General features: G+C 46.4%; 1 protein-coding gene across 1 annotated transcript in view; it reads left to right on the top strand.

Annotated features, from left to right (window-relative positions):
* The window catches only part of Pka-C3 (Protein kinase, cAMP-dependent, catalytic subunit 3), a 165,366-nt gene extending 156,169 nt beyond the window's left edge, over positions 1-9,197 (top strand). The window contains exon 8 of the mRNA XM_084594419.1: positions 8,960-9,197. Within this exon, the coding sequence (XP_084450545.1) occupies positions 8,960-9,088 (129 nt within the window). The 3' untranslated portion in view covers positions 9,089-9,197. The remainder of the gene's footprint in view (positions 1-8,959) is intronic.
* The last annotated feature ends 10,904 nt before the right edge of the window (positions 9,198-20,101 follow it).

Genomic DNA, 20,101 nt, shown 5'->3' with positions numbered 1-20,101 from the left:
GTGGTTGCGCATGCATTGCATGCCTTCGCCGAAATGTTCTTAGGGTCTGAGGTCAGTGCTGGTGACATACTCCGAGTTCGTCGAAAAAGCAGCGTTTGTAAATTCGGTATGCTGCCTCTGAGCCGTTAGTTTTTCTTTTCATTGCAGCATAAGTTTTTCAGTGTAACTGCAGTATTTATCCATCGTAGAGTAGAGGAAACAGGTCACAAACGGCCCAGTTGATGACCACGTGGTCTCAAATCGTTCTGCAGTGCCTCTGGAACACTAGTGAATTTTGCCAGTGACTAGGGGCAAGCGTCTACTGTCAGGAATCGTCGAGCGTCAGCCGCTTCTTCCATTCGGGCAGCAATTATTGTGGCGCCGTTTTGTGATCGCGTTACAAGCCACGCAGACCACGGCGCTTACACAACCCTAGTCGGGTGAATCGATGTGCGCGCCCCATTGTAGGGCGCGGAGGGGAACACGCGCATCGAGGCACAAAGCATAACACAGGATTAAGCTGCCATCTTTCGCACAGTACTCGCAGAAAGGGAGTTCGCGATGAAAGAGGCTTTCTGCTTGCTCCGCGAGATGGCGCTCATCTCAGGCAAACATAGAGGCGTGTTGACTCAGTGGTGAAGAGGGACCAGAAAGCTAACCAGTGAGTATGTAGAGTAGGAAAGCAGTACGAAGAAATAAAAGCATTAAACGACATGTAAAAAGCACGGATGGTAGAAACTGGAATAATCCAGTAAAGAAAAAGCCATCTTTAGACCTATATACATAGAAAGTGAAAACATAAAAGACAAATTGAGTAGGAGGCATTTTACGACAACTCAAGAGGCAGTAGCTTTCTCCTAGCTTGAAGCTAGATTAGGATGTCTTTGTAGGCGAAGCTACAAAAATAAGTTTAATCAAGCAGATTAAACCTGTTCCATGGGTGGTAAATTAGTAGAAGCAATTGAACGCTTTATTCTGTGCCCTACTTTTTGAAGCTAGATCAGGGTGCCTTAGAACACGAAGCTACAAAAAGAAATTTAACCATGAAGATGATACATGTGGGGTACGTGGTACATTCACAGAAACAATTAACCATATTATACTCGAATGTAATGGTATCCATCCGACCCCATAGCCTCTTCAGTCCCAAGAAAGCAGTTTTCGTGCGATTTCTTTCAAACTTGTTTATTTGCCACTTCTAGGCACAAATGACCGTAGAAAAAAAAAAGTAAAAAAAAAAAAAAAACTAAGGGAAGTGGTGAAACTTGGCTGTACCCGATCGGAGACTGTGGGACTCAACGGGTGTGAAAGTCCAAAAAGCAGTTCCGGTTTTGCAAGCAGAGAAATATGCCGCATTTGATGCATTTGACTTTTGATTTGCCGCTGCAACCTGGATTTCGGCATCTATTGTGGGATCCGAGCTTGTGGTGTTCTGGAAAGTGCCCCGTCCTGTCATATCTGACGTCATCCGGAGGTAGCGGAGTGATCTTGCCACGCTGTGGTGTACTTGGCTGCGCCTCTTCATCATCACTTTCGGCTTCCTGAGCTCTTGGTCTTTTAGATCGCCGTGTTTCCGCTTGAATTAAGGCAACAGCAATGTTCATCTTGAATTCCAGCAGGTCGAGCCGCTGCTGCTTTGGGGTCTCACTTTGTTCACAACCTCTTCTGTACTCAATCCACCCGTTGCAACAGGCCATGTCGAGAAACTGTGCGAATACACGGACCGTCCACTTTTTCGTTCTCATAGAGATGCGATAGTAGGAGACGAACCGGTCAATCAGGTCAACTCCACCCATGTACTGGTTGTATTTCGCCACCGCATCCGGTTGCTGCACTTTGACTTTTTTTTTCTGATCTTTACACCATCTTTGGCAGCTTCCTTCTGGTGCGACGGCAAACGCAGTGGATAACACTAGCACAGATTTATTGTCCTTCCACTTGACAATGCACATTTTATCGTCACTGCGTACCTTAGAGACTGAATCTCCGCGCTGCATGTCTCGGTCCTGCGGCATTGCGGCCGCAACTCCGCCAGTTCGGTTTGCCATCACTGTTCCAGTTAGAAAAACATTTTGGTCGACCAGGTGCTCAGCAATCTTGAGGCCTGTGAAATACCTGTCCGTGAAGACAAAAGTGTCTCGATCCCGATTTAACGTTTGGACAAGTTTCTTTATAACGCTTCCTCCGAGACCGAACTCCCGCATGTCGTCATCAGGAACTGTTCCCTTGCCAACATAAATGGCGAAGTCCAGCACCAAGCCGTCCGGGGATGCCATTACAAATTTTTTTAAGCCCTACAGGATTTGGCTTTGAGGGAACGCACTGCCGCACAGGGCACCTTCCAGAAAACGGTATCATCTGCTCATCAATGGACACCTCACGAGATCGCGGTAGCTCAATGCAGGCTTTCCGGAAAGAGGTGATGATGGGCTCTACCAGAAACAGCCAGTTTTTTTCCTGTTCTTTTTTCGGTATCGACAGCTTATCCACGAAGTGCACGTAGTTCCTAAGCTCAAAAAATCTATTTCTGGTCATTGCCTGAGCAATGAGGTCGATTCTGAACATTCGTGACCAGTACAGCCGAACCCTTGGTAGCTTTAGAATCCCCATTGCAATGTGGATGCCCACAAAAACCTTCAGTTATCTCGCATCTGTTTGCACAGACCTCCCTCTAGCCTGAACTGAATACAGGTTGGTCTGGAAGGCACATTTTTCCCAGAACTCTTCCGGAAAGTACTTAAAAAAATACTTCAGCGGGGTGTCGAAGTCTTCGTGTCCCTGATTCATCAGCATTTGCTCTTCCTCCATCGTCATGGCAGGAAACCTGATTCAAAAGAAAAGAAGGCGCAATTAGGCGCAATTAGGCGCAATTAGGCGCAATTAGGCGCAAAGAGTTATTTCTTTCAAAGCGCTTTATTTTTTTAACGTGCGTCAAGAAATAAAAGAAACACGAAAACACTTACGTTCCATTCGTCCACTTGAACTTAGTCTGTCCTTTTCGTCGCTGGTCATTTGTGACGGCCGGGCTGTCTTCAATTTCTGCTTCTGTGTCGCTATCTTCGTCCGGGGCGTCGATAGAGTCGAACCTTTCGATGTCCTCTGAATCTGACAGTTCAGCGTCACTTTCTTGAAGAATAGCCTGAATTTCATCGTCAGTCAAGTACCTCGCTGAAAACAACAATGCAACAAGTGTTAAGACCCACAGTCCCCGTTCGGGGACATCAAAGTTCAACAGCATCTAACGAGAAACAGCAGCAAAACATGCACACTAAAATTGCCCCAAATTGTCGACCCACCTTTCAAAATTGACGGGAAGTTCTCTAATTAGGAAGACAGTTAATAAAATGTTGTAAAAAAAGAAGTACTCACGTCGAGGACGACAGCGCCCGGCTTTGCTGGGAGATGCCATTTCTGACCGCGCTTTTTTTTTGCTCTGGCTGGACTAGGAGCGCCATCTCACGGAGGAGAGAGAAAGTATGATCTCTAGAGGCGGGAAATGTGAATTTCGAGTTGAGACGCGCGTTTGTTAGTTGAGTGCCTGCGCTCAAACCAGTGTCCCCGATCAGGGACAGAGGGACTGAAGAGTGGCACGGGCAGAGGCATATTATTTTATATTATTTTTGGGTAGCCTCACCATAATATATGTGATCTGGCGGTGTCCATGCAGATGTCGATGCGGGCACACTTCACTCCACGAGTGCCTAGGATTTGGAGATAACAAAGGAAATGTGAATTATTCTGCAGCAGGCCTTAAAGTCACGGGGGGTCTTGCGCCCTCCAGTTTCACGCTCGAATGTATAAGGACTGCATTAATACGAAGCAGGCTTCCATTTTCAATTTTTGTCAGCGGGTTTGAGAACATTTCTTCTCTAAATTGTTTCCGCAATTTCGTAGTGAATTTTAATGTGACCATTAACGTATTTTCTAAAACCAAAGACAGAGGAATATAATTTCTCCCCTTTGTACAAAATGATCCTCGACAAGTAATTTCCCGATTTTTTATTTTATTTATTGGTGCCAGATGCAAACCAGCAGCTGCTTTCTCTCTCTTTCTACCTCTATTTCATTTTCCACCTGTGCTCGAATCACTAAAGACCCCCCTCCGATGAAGCCAGACATTAAGCACTGTTCTGTAGTAGAAGTTGGCAAGAAACTTTAGGAAGACTTTATAGTTATATAGCAGGGCGAGGACGCAAAGATTATGTCAGAATTAAATATGACGTTTAAAAATATAGCCTGTCTGTAACTGGAGACTTTAAAGTTGAAGGATGGCTTAAAGATATATAAAAAGAAAGGTTGAGCATGGCGGCGGCAGTCACTACCAGTTTTAAACGGACGCTTTAGCAACCATCTGAGAAGCCTCACTACGCTGACTCATCAGATAAATTCAGAGTGAAGCCATAGGTCAAGTAACTTCCATCCATCCATCCAGCCGTGCAGATGAAAGTGTGAATAGTCGGATTATGATACTTGTGTAGCCTTCGAAAGCAGCGCAGAAATAATTCGGAATGTTCTGGTGTGCTGTACAAACATATATACAGCTATCAAAGAGTACATGATCCGCCTTCCAAAACGTGGCTTCAGAGATAGCGAAAGCAAAAATAGCACCTGAGCAGTAGAGAAGTGCAAGACATTGAAGACTACAGTGGTGGTGGCGGAAATGGAGAGTTGAAAAATTGCACAAGTCATGAAAATAATAGGGCTCGGAACATAGAGTAAAATAAAAAGATAATACGATTAAGCGTTAAAATGAAAAAAAAACAAAACAAAACCATTCTGGTCAAGGCTGAACTAGCTGCCGCACAATTAATAAAAGGAATGCCAATGAAATGTGTGGGAACGTGCATCCACATACAAAGAATAAAAGGATGGAACTACGGAGAAAAACAAAAACAAAAGCAAAACATGTATGCATATCGTTCAACAGGCAGTGTATTCACTTGAAGCCAGATCTGGTTCTCTTAAAGCGAGGCAATAAGTACTGCGGTGTGTGCGGGAATGCTACATACTAGTGGCGTACCGGAGCTGTGCAGAGAAAATGCTGGACGAGGTTTGGTACGCTGAACCATGCGCATATCGTGATATTAAGGAGATCGCAGTCAGCCACCCGGACCTGCGTGATTTAAAGAGTGCGAAGGAAAAAATAACCGCTCTAGCAGCAGGTGCGAAAAAGAACTGATTGAAGCACTGGTGGCGCGAAAGTACAATAGAAAATTTGCACGAAGCAGCTCTAAAGTTAAAAGGGGATAGTTCAAACCACAAGACGACAGCTAAGGATGGGAATTACCTCGGTTAGGACTGAACGCTGAAAAAAGGAGGAGCTCGATAAGGTTGTCGCTTAATTCAACATTCAAGTCAGCACCTTCCAACACCTCTCTACTCAAGAGGGATGCCGAGAATATCCGCCTTCCCATCCATCCCCAATAAGGAAAGGAGAAAGGCTGTGTATGCACTTTTAGGCGACAAAATACAAATTATAGAAATTCCAGCTGGCGCGGTTCAGGTGTCCGCAGCTACAAGTGTGACAGATACTGCGCCTTTCCCTTCCTGTGAACCAATTATTATTATTATTTTAAATTCCAGTTAAGCGGAAAACTGGAAGGAAAACGGAATGAATCTGGTATGCTGCTTTGAAGATGTGGGGAGGGTGTGCCGAGTATTTATGCGTCACTGGAAGTAATATCGGAGTTGAATAGAGCAGCATCGTTTGAAACCAAACGACAAATGCGCACTTCCGCTGAAGAGATTCATATTTTACGGTTTCGAGCAGCAGGGCGTGCTTGCGTAAAGCAAGGTCTAGAATGAAGAGCTATTCAGACAAACCAAGAAGAAGGGGCGGGTTGCGGAAGTTTCTGCCGCTATACTGATTACACTTCTCCTGTTAAAATTTTCTTAAGATTTAATAATGCGAAGCAATATAGTTAGAAATGTGCGGTGGTGATGCTAACAATAAAAAGCCTACAATCACTTTTGTGCTTCCTCGTTTTAGCCATATTGCGTTACTTATAGCACGCTCTGTTTCATCTTACCGGTAAGATTGGTATCTTGCATGGGACAGAATTTCGCAACATTATAGGAAAAAAAAATTATAGGGGCGCGCTTTAGTCTCCTTACGTGCTGAATTGCGAAACCATTGTGAGTTCCGGCTCTAGTACCGTTATGAGCGCCTTCTGTGTTTAGTTGCTTTTCCGACGTGCGTAAGTTAAGTTTTACTTTATTTTTATCAATGTTTCAATACTTTTCCTCATTTTCTGCGTCTTTAGGTTTAGTTTGTTTTTATTTGTAATTTTTATTTTACCATTTTTATTTTATTTTAGTATTTATGTTTTTGCTTGTGCATATTTTTATTTTTGCCTACGTATGTATTTAACTTTGATTAGGAGTCTTATCCCTTTCCCTCGAGGCCCTCCAGTGTTTATACGCTAGATAGGGAGAATTATGGACACGTTCGCATGTAGTCGGCATAGACAAGTGGTTAGCGTGCTAGACTTAGACACGGAAGGATGGTGGCTGGAGTACTGTCGTGACCAATTTTTTTTTTTTTTTCATTATTAATGATTGACAGCAGAACTTGGACACGCTCTGTGCACACATCCGGTCCGCAGCTTGCGGTGGCACGCTCTGATAGCGCCACTCGTGAAGCAAAAAAGGTTTTCGCCCTAAAATAAATTTTCGAAGCCCAAACTCGACAGGTGAATGTCGAACGTCTCTGTTCCAGAAACTTGCATTAACAATCAAGCAGTCCTCCAATACAATTTCGCTCAAAGCTGTAGAGCGTTCCAGGAAAGACAATCAACGTTATTCCGGGCAAGCGGTAGCGTTGTCTTTGTTCGTGGCATCCTGTGCATGAGCGTATAATTTGGAGCAAAGGGATGCGGCTCATTCTGCTTTCAGCAGCTGCCTGCGACTATATCCCCTTACTGCATGACTTTTCTTTTTCTGCCGAAAAACTTACAGCGTGCTCCATTCATGACGAAAATGCCTGTCTAAACCTTCGTTTTGAGAAAAAAATCTGCGGTTTCGACAATTTTACGGAATATTTTCGTGTATCATATATGGTACACCACGCAGTTAGGGGCATTGTTGTAAAAATATAAGATTGTATGCTCATTAACGACTCTAACTGAACGAGAACTACGTTATGAATTACCAAACGGCAATTTAGAGATCCAGACATGCCGGATCTAAAGAAATTATGAATATCATTTCGAGCCCATGCATCTACAACTATGGTATTCCCTGCAACGCTTTCTCAAAGCAAGACCTTGAAACTAGCTGAGTGCCTTGAAACTACCTACCATTGCTCGTCCAAGCCAAACTATATTTCCCGAGTACTGAAAGGCGGCAGACAGAGCATTCGTTTTACTGTTTTCAAAAGGGTGAATAGTCCGGCTAAGTAGTCTTCAAAAGGTCGCAATGGCACCATATGAGGTGCCACAGTGGTGTTTGCCTTGAGGGGCGCTCTTATTTTTAGTTATTTTGTGCAGCCTATCTTCTTCCACCTTTTGTCCCTCTCATTTTGATCTTGTAATAGGCTGGTACATGTAATTCGCTTCCATCTTTCTTCTTTATTAGCTTATCGTCTATATTTTTTGTTTTTTGCTTCGCGAGGGTTTTAATGTGGCGCTCGTTTCTTCCTCCTACTAACTAAAGTTTTTCTTCTTTTTCCTTGGCGGTCAGTGCGCTGTGTAGTGAACTCTAGTACACTTTCACTATCGCCACCAAAGGCTCTCGAATCAGCGCAGGAGCTCACTTGTGAGTCTGCCATACAATGTAGTACCACTGCTTAGAATCAGTAACTAATAAGGAAGGAGAATAGACCTGAACTTGCAAAAATTATGTAAAATCATTCGAGTGCTATGAATTATTTTCTGCTAATGAAATTATGGAAGTCCCGCCGTGGTGGCGCAGAGGTTACGGCGCTCGGCTACTGTTCCCAAGGATGCGGGATCGAATCCCTGTCTCGGCGGCCGCTTTCAGATGGGGGCGAAAAGCAAGGCGCCCGGGCTGTGCGATGTCAGTGCGCGGTAAAGAACCCCAGGTGGTCGAAATTTTTGGAACCCTCCAATATTGTGTCTCTCATAACTTGAGCTACTTTGGGACGTTAAACCCCACAAACCAACTCGAAATTATGGAACGCAACAAAGGAGCAAAAATTACCCCTAACTGTCGGGTGTATCATATCTGATACAGGAGTAAATACCTATATTACAATTTAGTATGAATGATTATTGCACAGATGATGTTGTGACAAGACAAACTAAGTCTCAGTGCTTTCCTAATATTTTTTATCGAAGCGCTGTTTCTAGTCACAATAAAAAAAATGTTTCCTCTACCTATCGGATTTCTGCAAGAAATAAAGAATGTTACATTCTTGAACATTTGCAATTAAAGTCAATAAATTATTGATTCCAAAGATATACTTACCGCGCACATGAATTCCAGACAGTATACACTGTAAAATGAGAGAAATAAGATGGCTGGGTACAGTATGAAGGAGCACTGAACAAGCGTAGAGGAGTTCGCAAGCTGAGTCAACGTTTCGACATGTGAACTTGTCTTCTCTTCGTCAGGTCCAGCATTTTTGAGAAAGGCCCAAAACAAGTTCACTTATCGAAACGTTGGCTCGGCTTGCTAGCTGAGGATTACCCTCTGTCCTTGTTCAGTGCTATTTCAGAAAGTACACACTGTTGTACTAAATAAGCATTTGTTTTTGCAGTGCAGAACAATTTAGCACAAAAAACATTTACCGTATCATGCACGATAAATTATTTGGTAAGGGGATCGATATAAACAGATAGAGACTGCAATGTTCGATGTATGTGGCGAAGCTCGCTTTTAAAGCCCGCGGACCACGTACTGCACGAGTGTGTTTACCCGAAGTGCACGCTGAAAAAGTGCTTCGACAAAATGTGCTCTTGCCGTATCATTCTCCCTCCTCCTCCTCCTTCTCCTCCTGTTCCTGCTCGATTCTCCGCAGCCTCCTATCGTACCACGGGTGGCCCACGAGGGAGACACCCGCTACTTCGACCGCTGTCCTGAGAGCAAAGTGGTGCCAAGCGAGCACGGCCTGACGCCCAAAGAGCTGGCACTCTTCGATGACTTCTGAACAGACACGTCAGAGAACACAGCACCCGGCAAATAGTGAACCGCACGAACCTGCATGAAAGACATCTTGCGGTTTAGTAAAGCCACGCACCGAATGAGCTAATGGGTAACCCCAAATCCAATGCATTAATTTGCGGCTATCCTGTCATCTGGTCAACGTTCTGGAGCCTTTAGACAGCATTACATGCTGCGAAGGTTCTTGTGTAGAGAAATGATGTATTTCGTACAAGAATAAACATGCATTCATAACCTTTTATTTTGGTCATTATTATCATCGAGCAAATAAAGTTGCCTGCCGGAAGGCCTCCTCCAGTACACTCAATTTTCACATCGGAGCTTTTGATCGCGTCGCTCACGAAACCGTGAGTCCAAATTTGGGCGTGTCCTAAGACGTGCCTCAGGTGGATAGGTGAAGCCGGTATCCATCATCAGTGCCGTCAGCTGCCTATCGGAAGCTTCCTGCTACGTTTCCCTTCCTGCGATTACCAGGCGTTGGGCGAAGCCGAAGACAGTGTTTCAATGCCGCCAATGGAGTGACTTTAAGCTTACCTTCACGTTTATGGACTATCACAGAAACAGATTTTGAGCCATGTACATTCCAGGAAGTTGTGTTGCGGGTATGATCAAATAGATCTGCGCAATCACATCACGTGCGGTGGTCGTCCACCGCCGCACTAACCTCACAACGTTTGGCGCTGTACTAGCAAATGGAGCGCACATTTGCACAAAATTGTTTTGTTGTAAAGAGCCGGTAGTCCTCCATTCCTTAGCCTTGATGATCCTTACAATTGTCGCGTTTCTGTTGGTCGTCTTATAAAAATTCTGTAAGCCGTCATATAACATATGCTCAAGAGCAGGATCAATGAATCGGAGGTGCATGAGGTATATGTGATAAATGCGGCTTTATGCGCTCGTAATAATACTCTGTGTCCCAAGAATTACACAACATACTACAGTTTGGACTGTTTCGTAAAGTAGCGGAATTGCATCTTGTACTGGAGATGTAATCATTAACATTTGTGTTATCCGGGGAGTGGGTTTGCCCAGGGCAACCAGTGCCGCCACAAAAGGCATCGAAAGAACGATTGGAAAAATGTAACAATTAAAAATATTTTCTAACGCTAGATATAGTTACATCAGATACACATTTTCCTGCAGAGATGTTGATGTCATGAATTTCAAGTGACTTGCTGCTGCGCAAAGGCAGGAGAAAGTTTTTATTGCGTTAGCAATACTGTGCCAGGTTTCAGCCCGTCGCGTAGTGCCGGGAAGGGCCACGTTTGACCTTGAGCCGCAGCCGAATACGGCTTTAACCAAGCCGTATGAAGAACGTGTGGCCTATAGAGGTAACGTGAATGCCGGGGTCCTGGCAGGCTGATTCTGACATAACCGTCCCATATGAAACGAGAGACTCAAGTTGGCAGCTCCTGCCAGGGGACCACGGACACGGACACGACGTCGTTCAATGAAGACTAGTCGTTCATTTGTGTGCCATCTCTTTACCCATAGTTGAACATCTCAAGCCACACCATGAGGTACACTACATGCTGAACCATAAGCGATGCCTTGGAGGTATTGCTAACGCAATTCAACCCAGTTTAACCAGAGCTAAACCACGGCCAATTTTCGATTTCATTAGCACCAGAAATATCCTGCTGTTCTCATCTTCATAAAGATGTTTTTCCCAGCCTCGTGACACACAAAGATATCTTTGAAGTAATCTGTTACCCTTTTTCCACTTACTGGCTTGATACGTAAAATTTCTACATCATTAGCGGCTGTATCGCGATGTAATATTCGGTTGTTGTTTTGCCACACAATGTCCGATCATTTTTAATAAACTTTTGTTGTAGAGGTTTTTCATGTACTCTTGTTTCAGCCCACGAAGGTAAGGCTTAACTTGCTTCCGGCATGTTTAAATACATAAAAGACCATCCGGTGTCCTGATTTGGATAATGCGGTTGCGTAGGTGTTGATACATTCTGCGATTATACACGATTTTCAACCTTTGCGAGGCTTACCGAAAGTTACAAAGCTTTGTTCATATATGGATTTGAATAAAGTAATAAAATTATTGTCAACATCCTCTGGATAGCTTTTGTCGAACACAACGTTCCAGTCAACATATGCCATTGCTGCCCGAAAACAAATAGAGTATCATAATTAATGCGCGGATATTTTGTCGTAGGAAATATGCGTTATTTTTTTTTTATTTTTACACTAAATATTTATAGGTACATTGGAGGATGGTTCAGTTCAGTTCAGTCTCTCAGTCGTGTCCGACTCTTCGTGACCCTATGGACCATATCACGCCAGGCTTTCCGGTCTCTCACTATCTTCCTAACATCACATAACTTCATCTGCAGCGCCTCGAGGATGCCATCTAACCATCGCGTTCGCTGCCTACCCCTCCTCCGGCGACCCTCAATCTTTCCCAACATCAAATCTTTCTCCAGCGACTCCTCTCTTCTCATCAGATGACCAAAATAGCTGAGCTTTAACTTTAGAATTTGACCCTCCAATGAGCAGTCAGGGTTTAGGAGGATGGTTATTTATATGGATATTAGTTACTTTAAATTAACACAATCGGCTCGAGATTTGGTAAACAAGACATCGACTTCCGTCGCTGCTTGCCATCGTTTGGGTTCATTTCTGAAATTAACAGTGATTGCTTTGCAATATAAAATGAACCTATAATTTATCAGAATATGAATGAAAATTTATGTTGACGTCACCACCTGAAACTAATTTCAGGTTGTTATCGGTGAACCATTGAAGACATTCTTCGAGAAAGTCAGCAATATTTAAAAAAATTGCTCTTAGGAGGTGGTAAATAGCATAAAACGTTTCTACAATCTTACAGAGAGAGTATTTCAGTCTTCGTGGATTTGAGTCAAATCAGTGAGAAAGTTGCATTTAAAAAAGTCAACTGCGCCACGGCGGCTGGGCTTCACTTCAGGTGTTCAGATGTTTTGGGGAAGGAAGGCCACAATATCTACTGCCACAATTTGTACTGCGCGTGGCTCCTTGAAGGTCAGTGGCTAGATCACGCTGATACTGAGTGATGTTGAAAGGAACGAAGGCGGAAAAAACGCCTGTCCTCCGCGGTGTTGCAGTGGTTAAGGTGCCCAAATACAGTCAGGAGTGACGTAGACCGCCACCGGCTGAAGGAAGAAGGAAAAATTAAAGATCACTACAGAATCTGCATTAGATTATTGCGAAAGCATAGATGCTGCTGGTGGTTGCTTTCGGTTGTTTCTAGTTGCTTATTTCACTTCTTGTTTGTCAATTTTAGTCTTTGGTACTTTCAAATTTCCCGCCGATCCCTTCCTATGTCCTTTTTCGGCTCTACTTTCGGTTGTGTGACATCACATCTTCTCCCTCACATTACTTCACTTTTTGCTTACCCATTTTTGTCTTTGGTACTTTCAAATTATTGTGGTTGTGGCTGTACGAAGAAGGAAAAGAAAATTTAGAGGACGCTTAAGCTTCGCCTTTAAGAATGGAACGCGATAGCGTTATCGCGCGATGAAGATCTCGGAGGCCATGCCCTGTCTATCTTATTCTGTGCGCCACACGCATGATGCACACCAGGCGAAGAGGAAGTACAGCGGAAAACTAATTTGCCACTCGCTTAACTGCGTGTTCAGTAATTCTGTAATTTACATGCTCATAATAATTATTTTACGGCACAATACACTTCTCTAAGGGACATTTCTGAGACAACACCGCAATCAATGGACGCGCTTTTATCCATTTCATTCCATCTAGCTGGCGTGGCTGAGTGGTTAGCGTGCTCGTCTCGCACCTCATTCGATTCCTTCTATTCCTCAGGTCGGCAATTTTTTCTACTCGTTTTTATTTATTAATGCTTCCGGGATTTTTCCCTCACGGCCAACGCCGGACGACGCGGGACGGCGGCCGCCGACGACGGCACCGACTTTTCTGCGACACGCGGCCCTTAACGCTATCGCGTTAAAATGCACGGATCTGCTACTAGAGAGTTTTAGCTTACTGTGATCCACGATCCGCTACCGTGATCCGCCACCGCGCGTTCCACTGCGCATGCCCACACCCCTTGACGCCGATAGATGGCGCCACATACTTGATGTCAGCACATAGACCTGCCGCGTCGTAACCAATTAGCTTGTGCGCCCCGCTCACGCACGGTAGCGGGTCACGGTGGCGGATCGCGAATCACGGTAAGCTAAATCTCTCTACTGGCTCTGTCGCTCAGCCACCTATGCTGCCTCGTGCGGACAGAAGAGAAAATAGAGAAGAAAGAAAAAAGAAGAGGGAGAGAAAGACGCGCGCCACAACAACAGCTGTCGTCCACCACCGAAGCGGGGGCCATGGGGCTGGTACAGGTGGGTCACCGCCGCTTGCGGCGGGGACTAGCCTGGTACCGAATTTTTATCTGTTGTAGGCCGTCATTGTACACGCCACCGCTGGTGGTGGACGACGGCTGTTGTTGTGGCGCGCGTCTTTCTTTACCTCTTCCTTTTCTTTCTTCTCTATGTTCTTTTCTGCCTGCACGAGGCAGCGGAGGTGGCTCACCGACAGAGCCAGTAGCAGGCCCGTGCATTTTCTTTTCCTTCTTCCTACAGCCACAACAACAACAAGCGGGGGACGGGTGCAATGACGGCCTACAACAGATAAAAATTCGGCGGCAGGCTAGTCCCCGCCGCAAGCGGCGGTGACCTACCTGTCCCAGCCCAATCAGGGGAGTCAATCTAAAAAAGTGACATGCGCCTCAAACCAGGCGATGGCACTTGCAGAAACGCGGCCAACAGAGCTCTTATGAAACACAAACCACTGAATAGACTGCAGCGGCTGCGTTTCGATGCAGGCGAAATGCAAAAGCGTCAGTGTGGACGTTAAAGATTCCCAGGTGGTCGAAATTATTCCGCAGCCCTCAACTAAGGTACCTCTTTTGAAAGGAAAAGCTTCTCTAGGCTAGTCAACACCGGGGTGAGCGTAGCATCGTCGTCAGCAAAAGCCACAGCTGCGCATGCGCGAACTAGCCGAGTGACGTCACTAGGAGAGGCGCAGGTGTTTCAAGCGAAAAGCTTCACTACCAGGGTCAGAGCCGCGCTTCGCGTATGCCATATGCCGTGTGCCATATGCCGTGACGTCAGAGCCAAGACCAAGGCGACAAAGACGCTGATAGGAGACGACGCTCCTGGTATAGCAGATAGCCGACTGCTCCACATGTGGGACGCTAAACAAAGCATGGAACGCAGGCTGAAGAAACAAAAGTGGAACAAGAATCTTAGAAGACGAATCGCGAGGCATAACAAGGAAATTGAAAGCTACGCGATCAAATTGTGCGAACAAAACTGGCTCAGCAGATGCGACGAAATGGAGGGAGGCATGAATCTCTCCAAAACGTGGGGCATGCTCCGGCATCTGCTGGACCCAACAAATTCAAAAACTCAATTGGGAATAAGATTGGCAAAAGTCAGGCACACCTTTGAAGGTGACGATGCGGCGTTTATGAATAAGTTAGTAAAAACGTACGTTGCAGACAACCAGGGTTCCCCACTCCCGAGCTACGGTGGCACGCCCAATGAGGCTCTTGACGCCCCCATCACGGAGGCAGAGGTAAGGGCGGAAATTGTAAGACTAAAAACTAAATCAGCCCCGGGCCCCGATGGGATCACCAATAAAATGCTAAGGAATCTAGACGATGACTCTATTAGTCTACTAACGGAATTCATTGGAAAAGTTTGGGAAACGAGCCAGTTGCCAGATCAGTGGAAAACGGCAAACATAATACTAATACCCAAACCGGGAAAACCCCCGCAATTGGAAAATTTGAGACCAATTTCCCTAACCTCATGCGTAGGGAAGTTGCTGGAGCACGTAATACAGACGAGATTAACGTGCTTCATGGAGCAAAACAACCTGTGGCCGCATGAAATGGTCGGTTTCCGACCACACTTGTGCACGCAGGACGTAATGCTCCGACTAAAGCATGATATCATAGACTCGCGATCGAGAGACGCCAAAGTGATCCTGGGCCTAGACCTCACCAAGGCCTTCGACAATGTCACGCACGAGGCTATTCTCGAAGGGCTCGAAGTGCTCGGAGTAGGGGAGAGAACGTACAACTACATAAAAGACTTCTTATCGGGCAGAAAAGCCTGCATGATATTTCAAAATTTAGAATCTCCTACGATAGAGTTAGGAAGCAAAGGCACACCGCAGGGCTCAGTGCTATCGCCTTTTCTATTCAACGTGGCAATGAGAGGCCTCCCGGGTAAACTTAACCAAATCAAGGGGCTAAATTTTAGCATGTATGCGGACGATAATAACCTCTGGATTAACCAGGGGAGCGATGCGAGTACGGAGGAACGCCTGCAAGCAGCGACCGACATCATTGTCGATTACGCGGCTAAAAGGGGACTTTCGTGCTCCCCGCATAAATCTGAGTTGTTCGTTTATAACCCAAAGTACCTCCGCTGCAAGAATAGCGGGGAGTTTCATATTCAGGTGGAGGGCAAACCGGTGCCAAAAGTAGATAAGATCAGGATTTTGGGGATGGTCATTCAATCCCACGGTCACAACGGAGAGGTCCTGAAAAAATTAGAAAGTTACGCGATGCAAACCCTCGGGCTCTTGAGGAGGGTCGCCACTAAAGGAAGAGGCCTCAAGGAGAGAAATTTACTAAAACTAATCCAGGCATACGTAATAAGCAGAATCAGTTACGCCCCGCCCTACCTGGACATCAAGGCCGGCGAAAAAGAGAAGTTAGACTGCCTGATTCGAAGATGCGTTAAGAAGGCGCTAGGACTGCCCATGGGTACCTCGAGCGAACGACTGCTCGAACTCGGGGTGCATAACACGTGGGCAGAATTGGCGGAGGCAGTGCGAGTCTCCCAATTAGAGAGACTAAGCACGACAGAGACGGGCAGGGTAATCCTTGCAAAAGTAAGCCTCAACCCAGACAGGGGAGTTCAAAAAAAAGTCACAATTAATAGTGAAATCAGGAATGCCTTGGTAGTCCCCCCCTTCCCTAGGAATATGCATCCAGAATTTAATGCCGAAAGAAGGACCAAACGAGCTGAAGCTCTAGAGCGACGGTTCAAGAACATGGGAACAAAGGAAGTAGTCTATGTTGATGCGGCAAGTGGCAGAACAGGTGCGGCGGTAGCTTCGGTAGTCGATGGCCGAGGGGCACCGGTATCCGCGGCAGCCATCAGAGGCCGCAACATAGAGACTGCGGAGGAAGTTGCGATAGCGCTAGCTTGCGTAGGAACAGAAGCCAAGTTCATAATTAGCGACAACAAAACTGCCATTCAAAATTTTGGGAAGGGGAGGATATCGCCGGAGGCGGCCAAAATCCTCACCCAAAGAACAATAAATAGGAAAATTCAGTTAATTTGGACACCCGCTCACGCTGCCGTCCCTGGTAACGAGGCGGCTCACGAGCTAGCCCGAGCTCTCTACTTCCGGGTAGCCGTCGAGCCCCCCGAACACTGGGCATACGACGAGCGTCTGCAAAATTATGGGGAAATCATCGACCATTATAAATTGGGACGTAGACTGGTACCCCCGCCAGATGTTAGGCTAAATAATAGAGAAGCTGTCGCGTGGAGGCGGCTACAAACTAATACGTTCATGAACCCGGTCTGGGCGTTTCACGCGCTACCAGACTTTAGGGACAATGATCTCTGCAAACACTGTGGGGCGAGAGGGACCCTCGACCACATAATTTGGGAGTGCCCACAATCTCCAGGGATAGGGCAAAATATTACAAGTAGAGAAGCCTGGGATACCCTGCTGCGAAGCGCGGACCCTGCGATCCAGCACCGCACCGTCCATCTGGCGGAAGAGGCCGCAAGAAGCCAAGGGCTACCTGCCAGCCTCTAATCCGCGGACGCACGACTCCCCGTTTCCGATGGAAATAAAAGTTGTACAACCAACCAACCAACCAAATGCTCCTCTTCTCACACAAAAAAAAATTAGTAGCTATCCGGGAACCGAACCTTCATTTCTTGGATCCGCAGCCGAGAACTTTACCCTCCACGCCGCGGGTCGTGAAGCGCTGCTCATAATTGCGCTTGTGTACCGTGAGGATGATAGTGGGACTCCGCGTGTGACAGATGCTGCGAATGGCGAGCAATTTGAAAGTACCAAAGACTAAAATCATCATCATCATCATCGTCAGCCTGACTATACCCACTGCAGGGCGAAGGCCTCTACCATATTTCTCCACTTAACCCGATTCTTAAAGACTGAAATAGTTGTAACTTAATAGGGTGACGTCAAGAGTGTGACGTCATCCTTATGCCGTCAGCTATGATTCATTCATTCAAAAACCTTTATTTATGAGGATGACCTGAGGCCTGAAGGTGAAGGGGGTGGGTTAGGTGAGGTTGAGGGCGCCAGACTCCGACATGAAATCTAGCAGGGCACTAAGCTTGCGCTTGGCGTTAGTATTGGGGGCTGTCCAGACTTCGTAACTCTGAATGTGGCGAGCAGATGTGTAGCGGGCGCGTAGGCGAGCCGTGCCAGGACAGGTCCAGATCAAGTGAAGCAGGTCAACGGAGTCAGCAGGGCTGTTGGGGCAGCTTATCTTGGTTCAGCGCTATTGACCCAGGATGTCCGGTGTGTGCGCTGCACCGGCTCGCGCTTTGTGAGTTAGAACTGGACGAGAGAGGCCGGAAGGAATCAGAGGAGTAATATCGGGGACAAGGTCCTGCAACAAGGACCAAGAGGGAAGCTTCTTGCCTTCCGCGAGTGAAAGATGCTGCGCCTTTCCTTTCCTGTAAACGAATTATAGAACGCCGGTGAACTTAGACGCGCTCGACATGGAAGCCAAGGATAGTTTAGCTGCTGACGAACGGCGCAGAAGTCTGGAGAAATTAACTTCTAATTCCGAGGTAGTCAGTGCTTTTCGCTACGTATATCCAGGCATAGCTGAGCTAAGCCATGTTTAATTTTTCATTTTACTTGATTGACTCTCACCTTCCTTCTTACCCTTACGGCGAGGTTCAGGCACCACCACCTAGATTCTGGTTAAGGTGTCCGCCGAGAAGTGTGAGAAGATACTGCGTCTTTAATTTCATTATTCTAGCCACTGGACTTACATGCAAACCAAACCCATATATTTACGCTCGGGAGTTGCAACGGTCAAGGCATGGCGGGAGCGTGAAGGACGAAGCGAGATTCTTCGTCTTCAAAGAATCGTTTCGGCCATCAGGTGGAAGGAAGCTTTTTCGTATTAGCCTGGACGATTCTGTCGCGCGCTTCCCTTCCCTTGCAAAAATGCAAGAGCTCTGGAAAGTGCTGCCACACAGGGAGCAGAACTAGAAGATGCTCTTGTCGAACGTTTTGGTTACGGTAAGTAGGTAGCGCACGCAGTCTGTGAAAGTTTTATTCCAGAGAGGGAAAGTTGGTCTAAATGCGGTGGAAAGTTGTATTGATGGTAGTAGCAGTGTAGTGCATAGAATATAGTCGTAGTGAATACTGTGGGAGCGAATTGTGGACTGGCGCTGCGTGTGATATGCGGCAATCGAGAAATTCATGGAGCTGAGGTTGACGACCCCGACCGTGCAAGCCTCTGTAGAGTTAGGACATCCAGTGGCTGGGAAAACATGCAACTCAAGCTGGTCCTTACGTAGGGTTATTGGTCGTTATTAATAGTTTTCTAGCCATCAAAACCAGTTCTAGTAACGTTGATCAAATCACAGCTTGCGCCATCCATTGACAGGCATCCGAACGATCGGAAAGAGTACCGCCCGTTCTGCTTCCTAGGTGACGCGCTTCGTCCACAGAAGGATTGATTTCAGGGCATCGAAACTGTCTAGACACCCTAACTCAGTGGTAGGTTTATTTATTCACAGAATGACGGGTGCTTTGCAAGTCCTGCCTAGGGAGGAAAAAGTGGAGCCATCATCGTTATTAGCCCAGTTACGTACCCCTCAGGCCACAATTGTTCGCCCAGTGGACATTCTCTTCACCCGTCTCTTTGCTGTCTTTGACCTGCTCATATTTTCCATTATTAGCATCCGTACGAAGACAGCATAAAACGCTTATAGCCTGCCTGTGCCACCACACACATATCCAAAGCGATGTGCTTCTTAGGAGGCAAGCTTCGTTCAGAAAAAGACTCTTTCCTGTCACGGAGGTGAATTCGAGACCATGGCGGGTGGTTTGAAGCCTTGCCGGACACTAGAATGCCTAGGCAGAGAACAAAAAGCGGTCTGGTTTGGTTTGGAGTTGGTTTGTGGGGCTTAACGTCCCAAAGCGACTCAGGCTATGAAAGACGCGGTAGTGGGGAACTCCGAAAATTTCGACCACCTGGTGTTCTTTAACGTGCACTGACATCGCACAGCACACGGGCGCCTTGCTTTTTGCCTCCATCGGCAGCTTTTCAATAGAGGCGAAAAGCAAGGCGCCCGCGTGCTGTGCGATGTCAGTGCACGTTAAAGAACCCCAGGTGGTCGAAATTTCCGGAGTCCTCCACTACGGCGTCTCTCATAGCCTGAGTCGCTTTGGGACGTTAAACCCCACAAACCAAAACCAAACCAAACCAATTTTTGTTTTCTGCCTAGGCATTCTAGTGTCCGGCAAAACTTCAAACCGCCCGCCGTGACCTCGAACTCACCTCCGTGACTGGAATGAATCTTCTTCTAGACGAAGCTTGCCTCCTAGGATGCAGATTGCTTTGGATATGTGTGTGGTGGCACAGGCAGTCATTAAGCGTTTTATGCTGTCAAACCACTATTGTTATCAGCCAGGTTGCGTTAACCTCAGGCCAGAGATAGCCTTAGCCGTGTTTCTCCAATTAGCCGCGGAATATTTACATTTCATAGCCATTCTCTTCACCTGTCTCTGTGCGGTCTTTGACTTGCTAACGTTTTGTTTATTAGCATCCGTACTAAGCGACATTCGGTTAATTCTCTTCTGTACCGTGTACCCCTCCACAGTCGACTTCCTACAGCCGCTATTGGCCCAGGTACTAGAACTTGCTTTCATATCCATGCTGCCCTCTGTGTTCCTTGAC

This window comes from Amblyomma maculatum, chromosome 2 (assembly GCF_055883805.1).
Source record: "Amblyomma maculatum isolate TAMU_Amacu chromosome 2, ASM5588380v1, whole genome shotgun sequence".
NCBI classification, from domain to species: domain Eukaryota; kingdom Metazoa; phylum Arthropoda; class Arachnida; order Ixodida; family Ixodidae; genus Amblyomma; species Amblyomma maculatum.
Note: the sequence above shows the minus strand (reverse complement) of the source record. Positions and strands in the feature narration are given on the sequence as shown.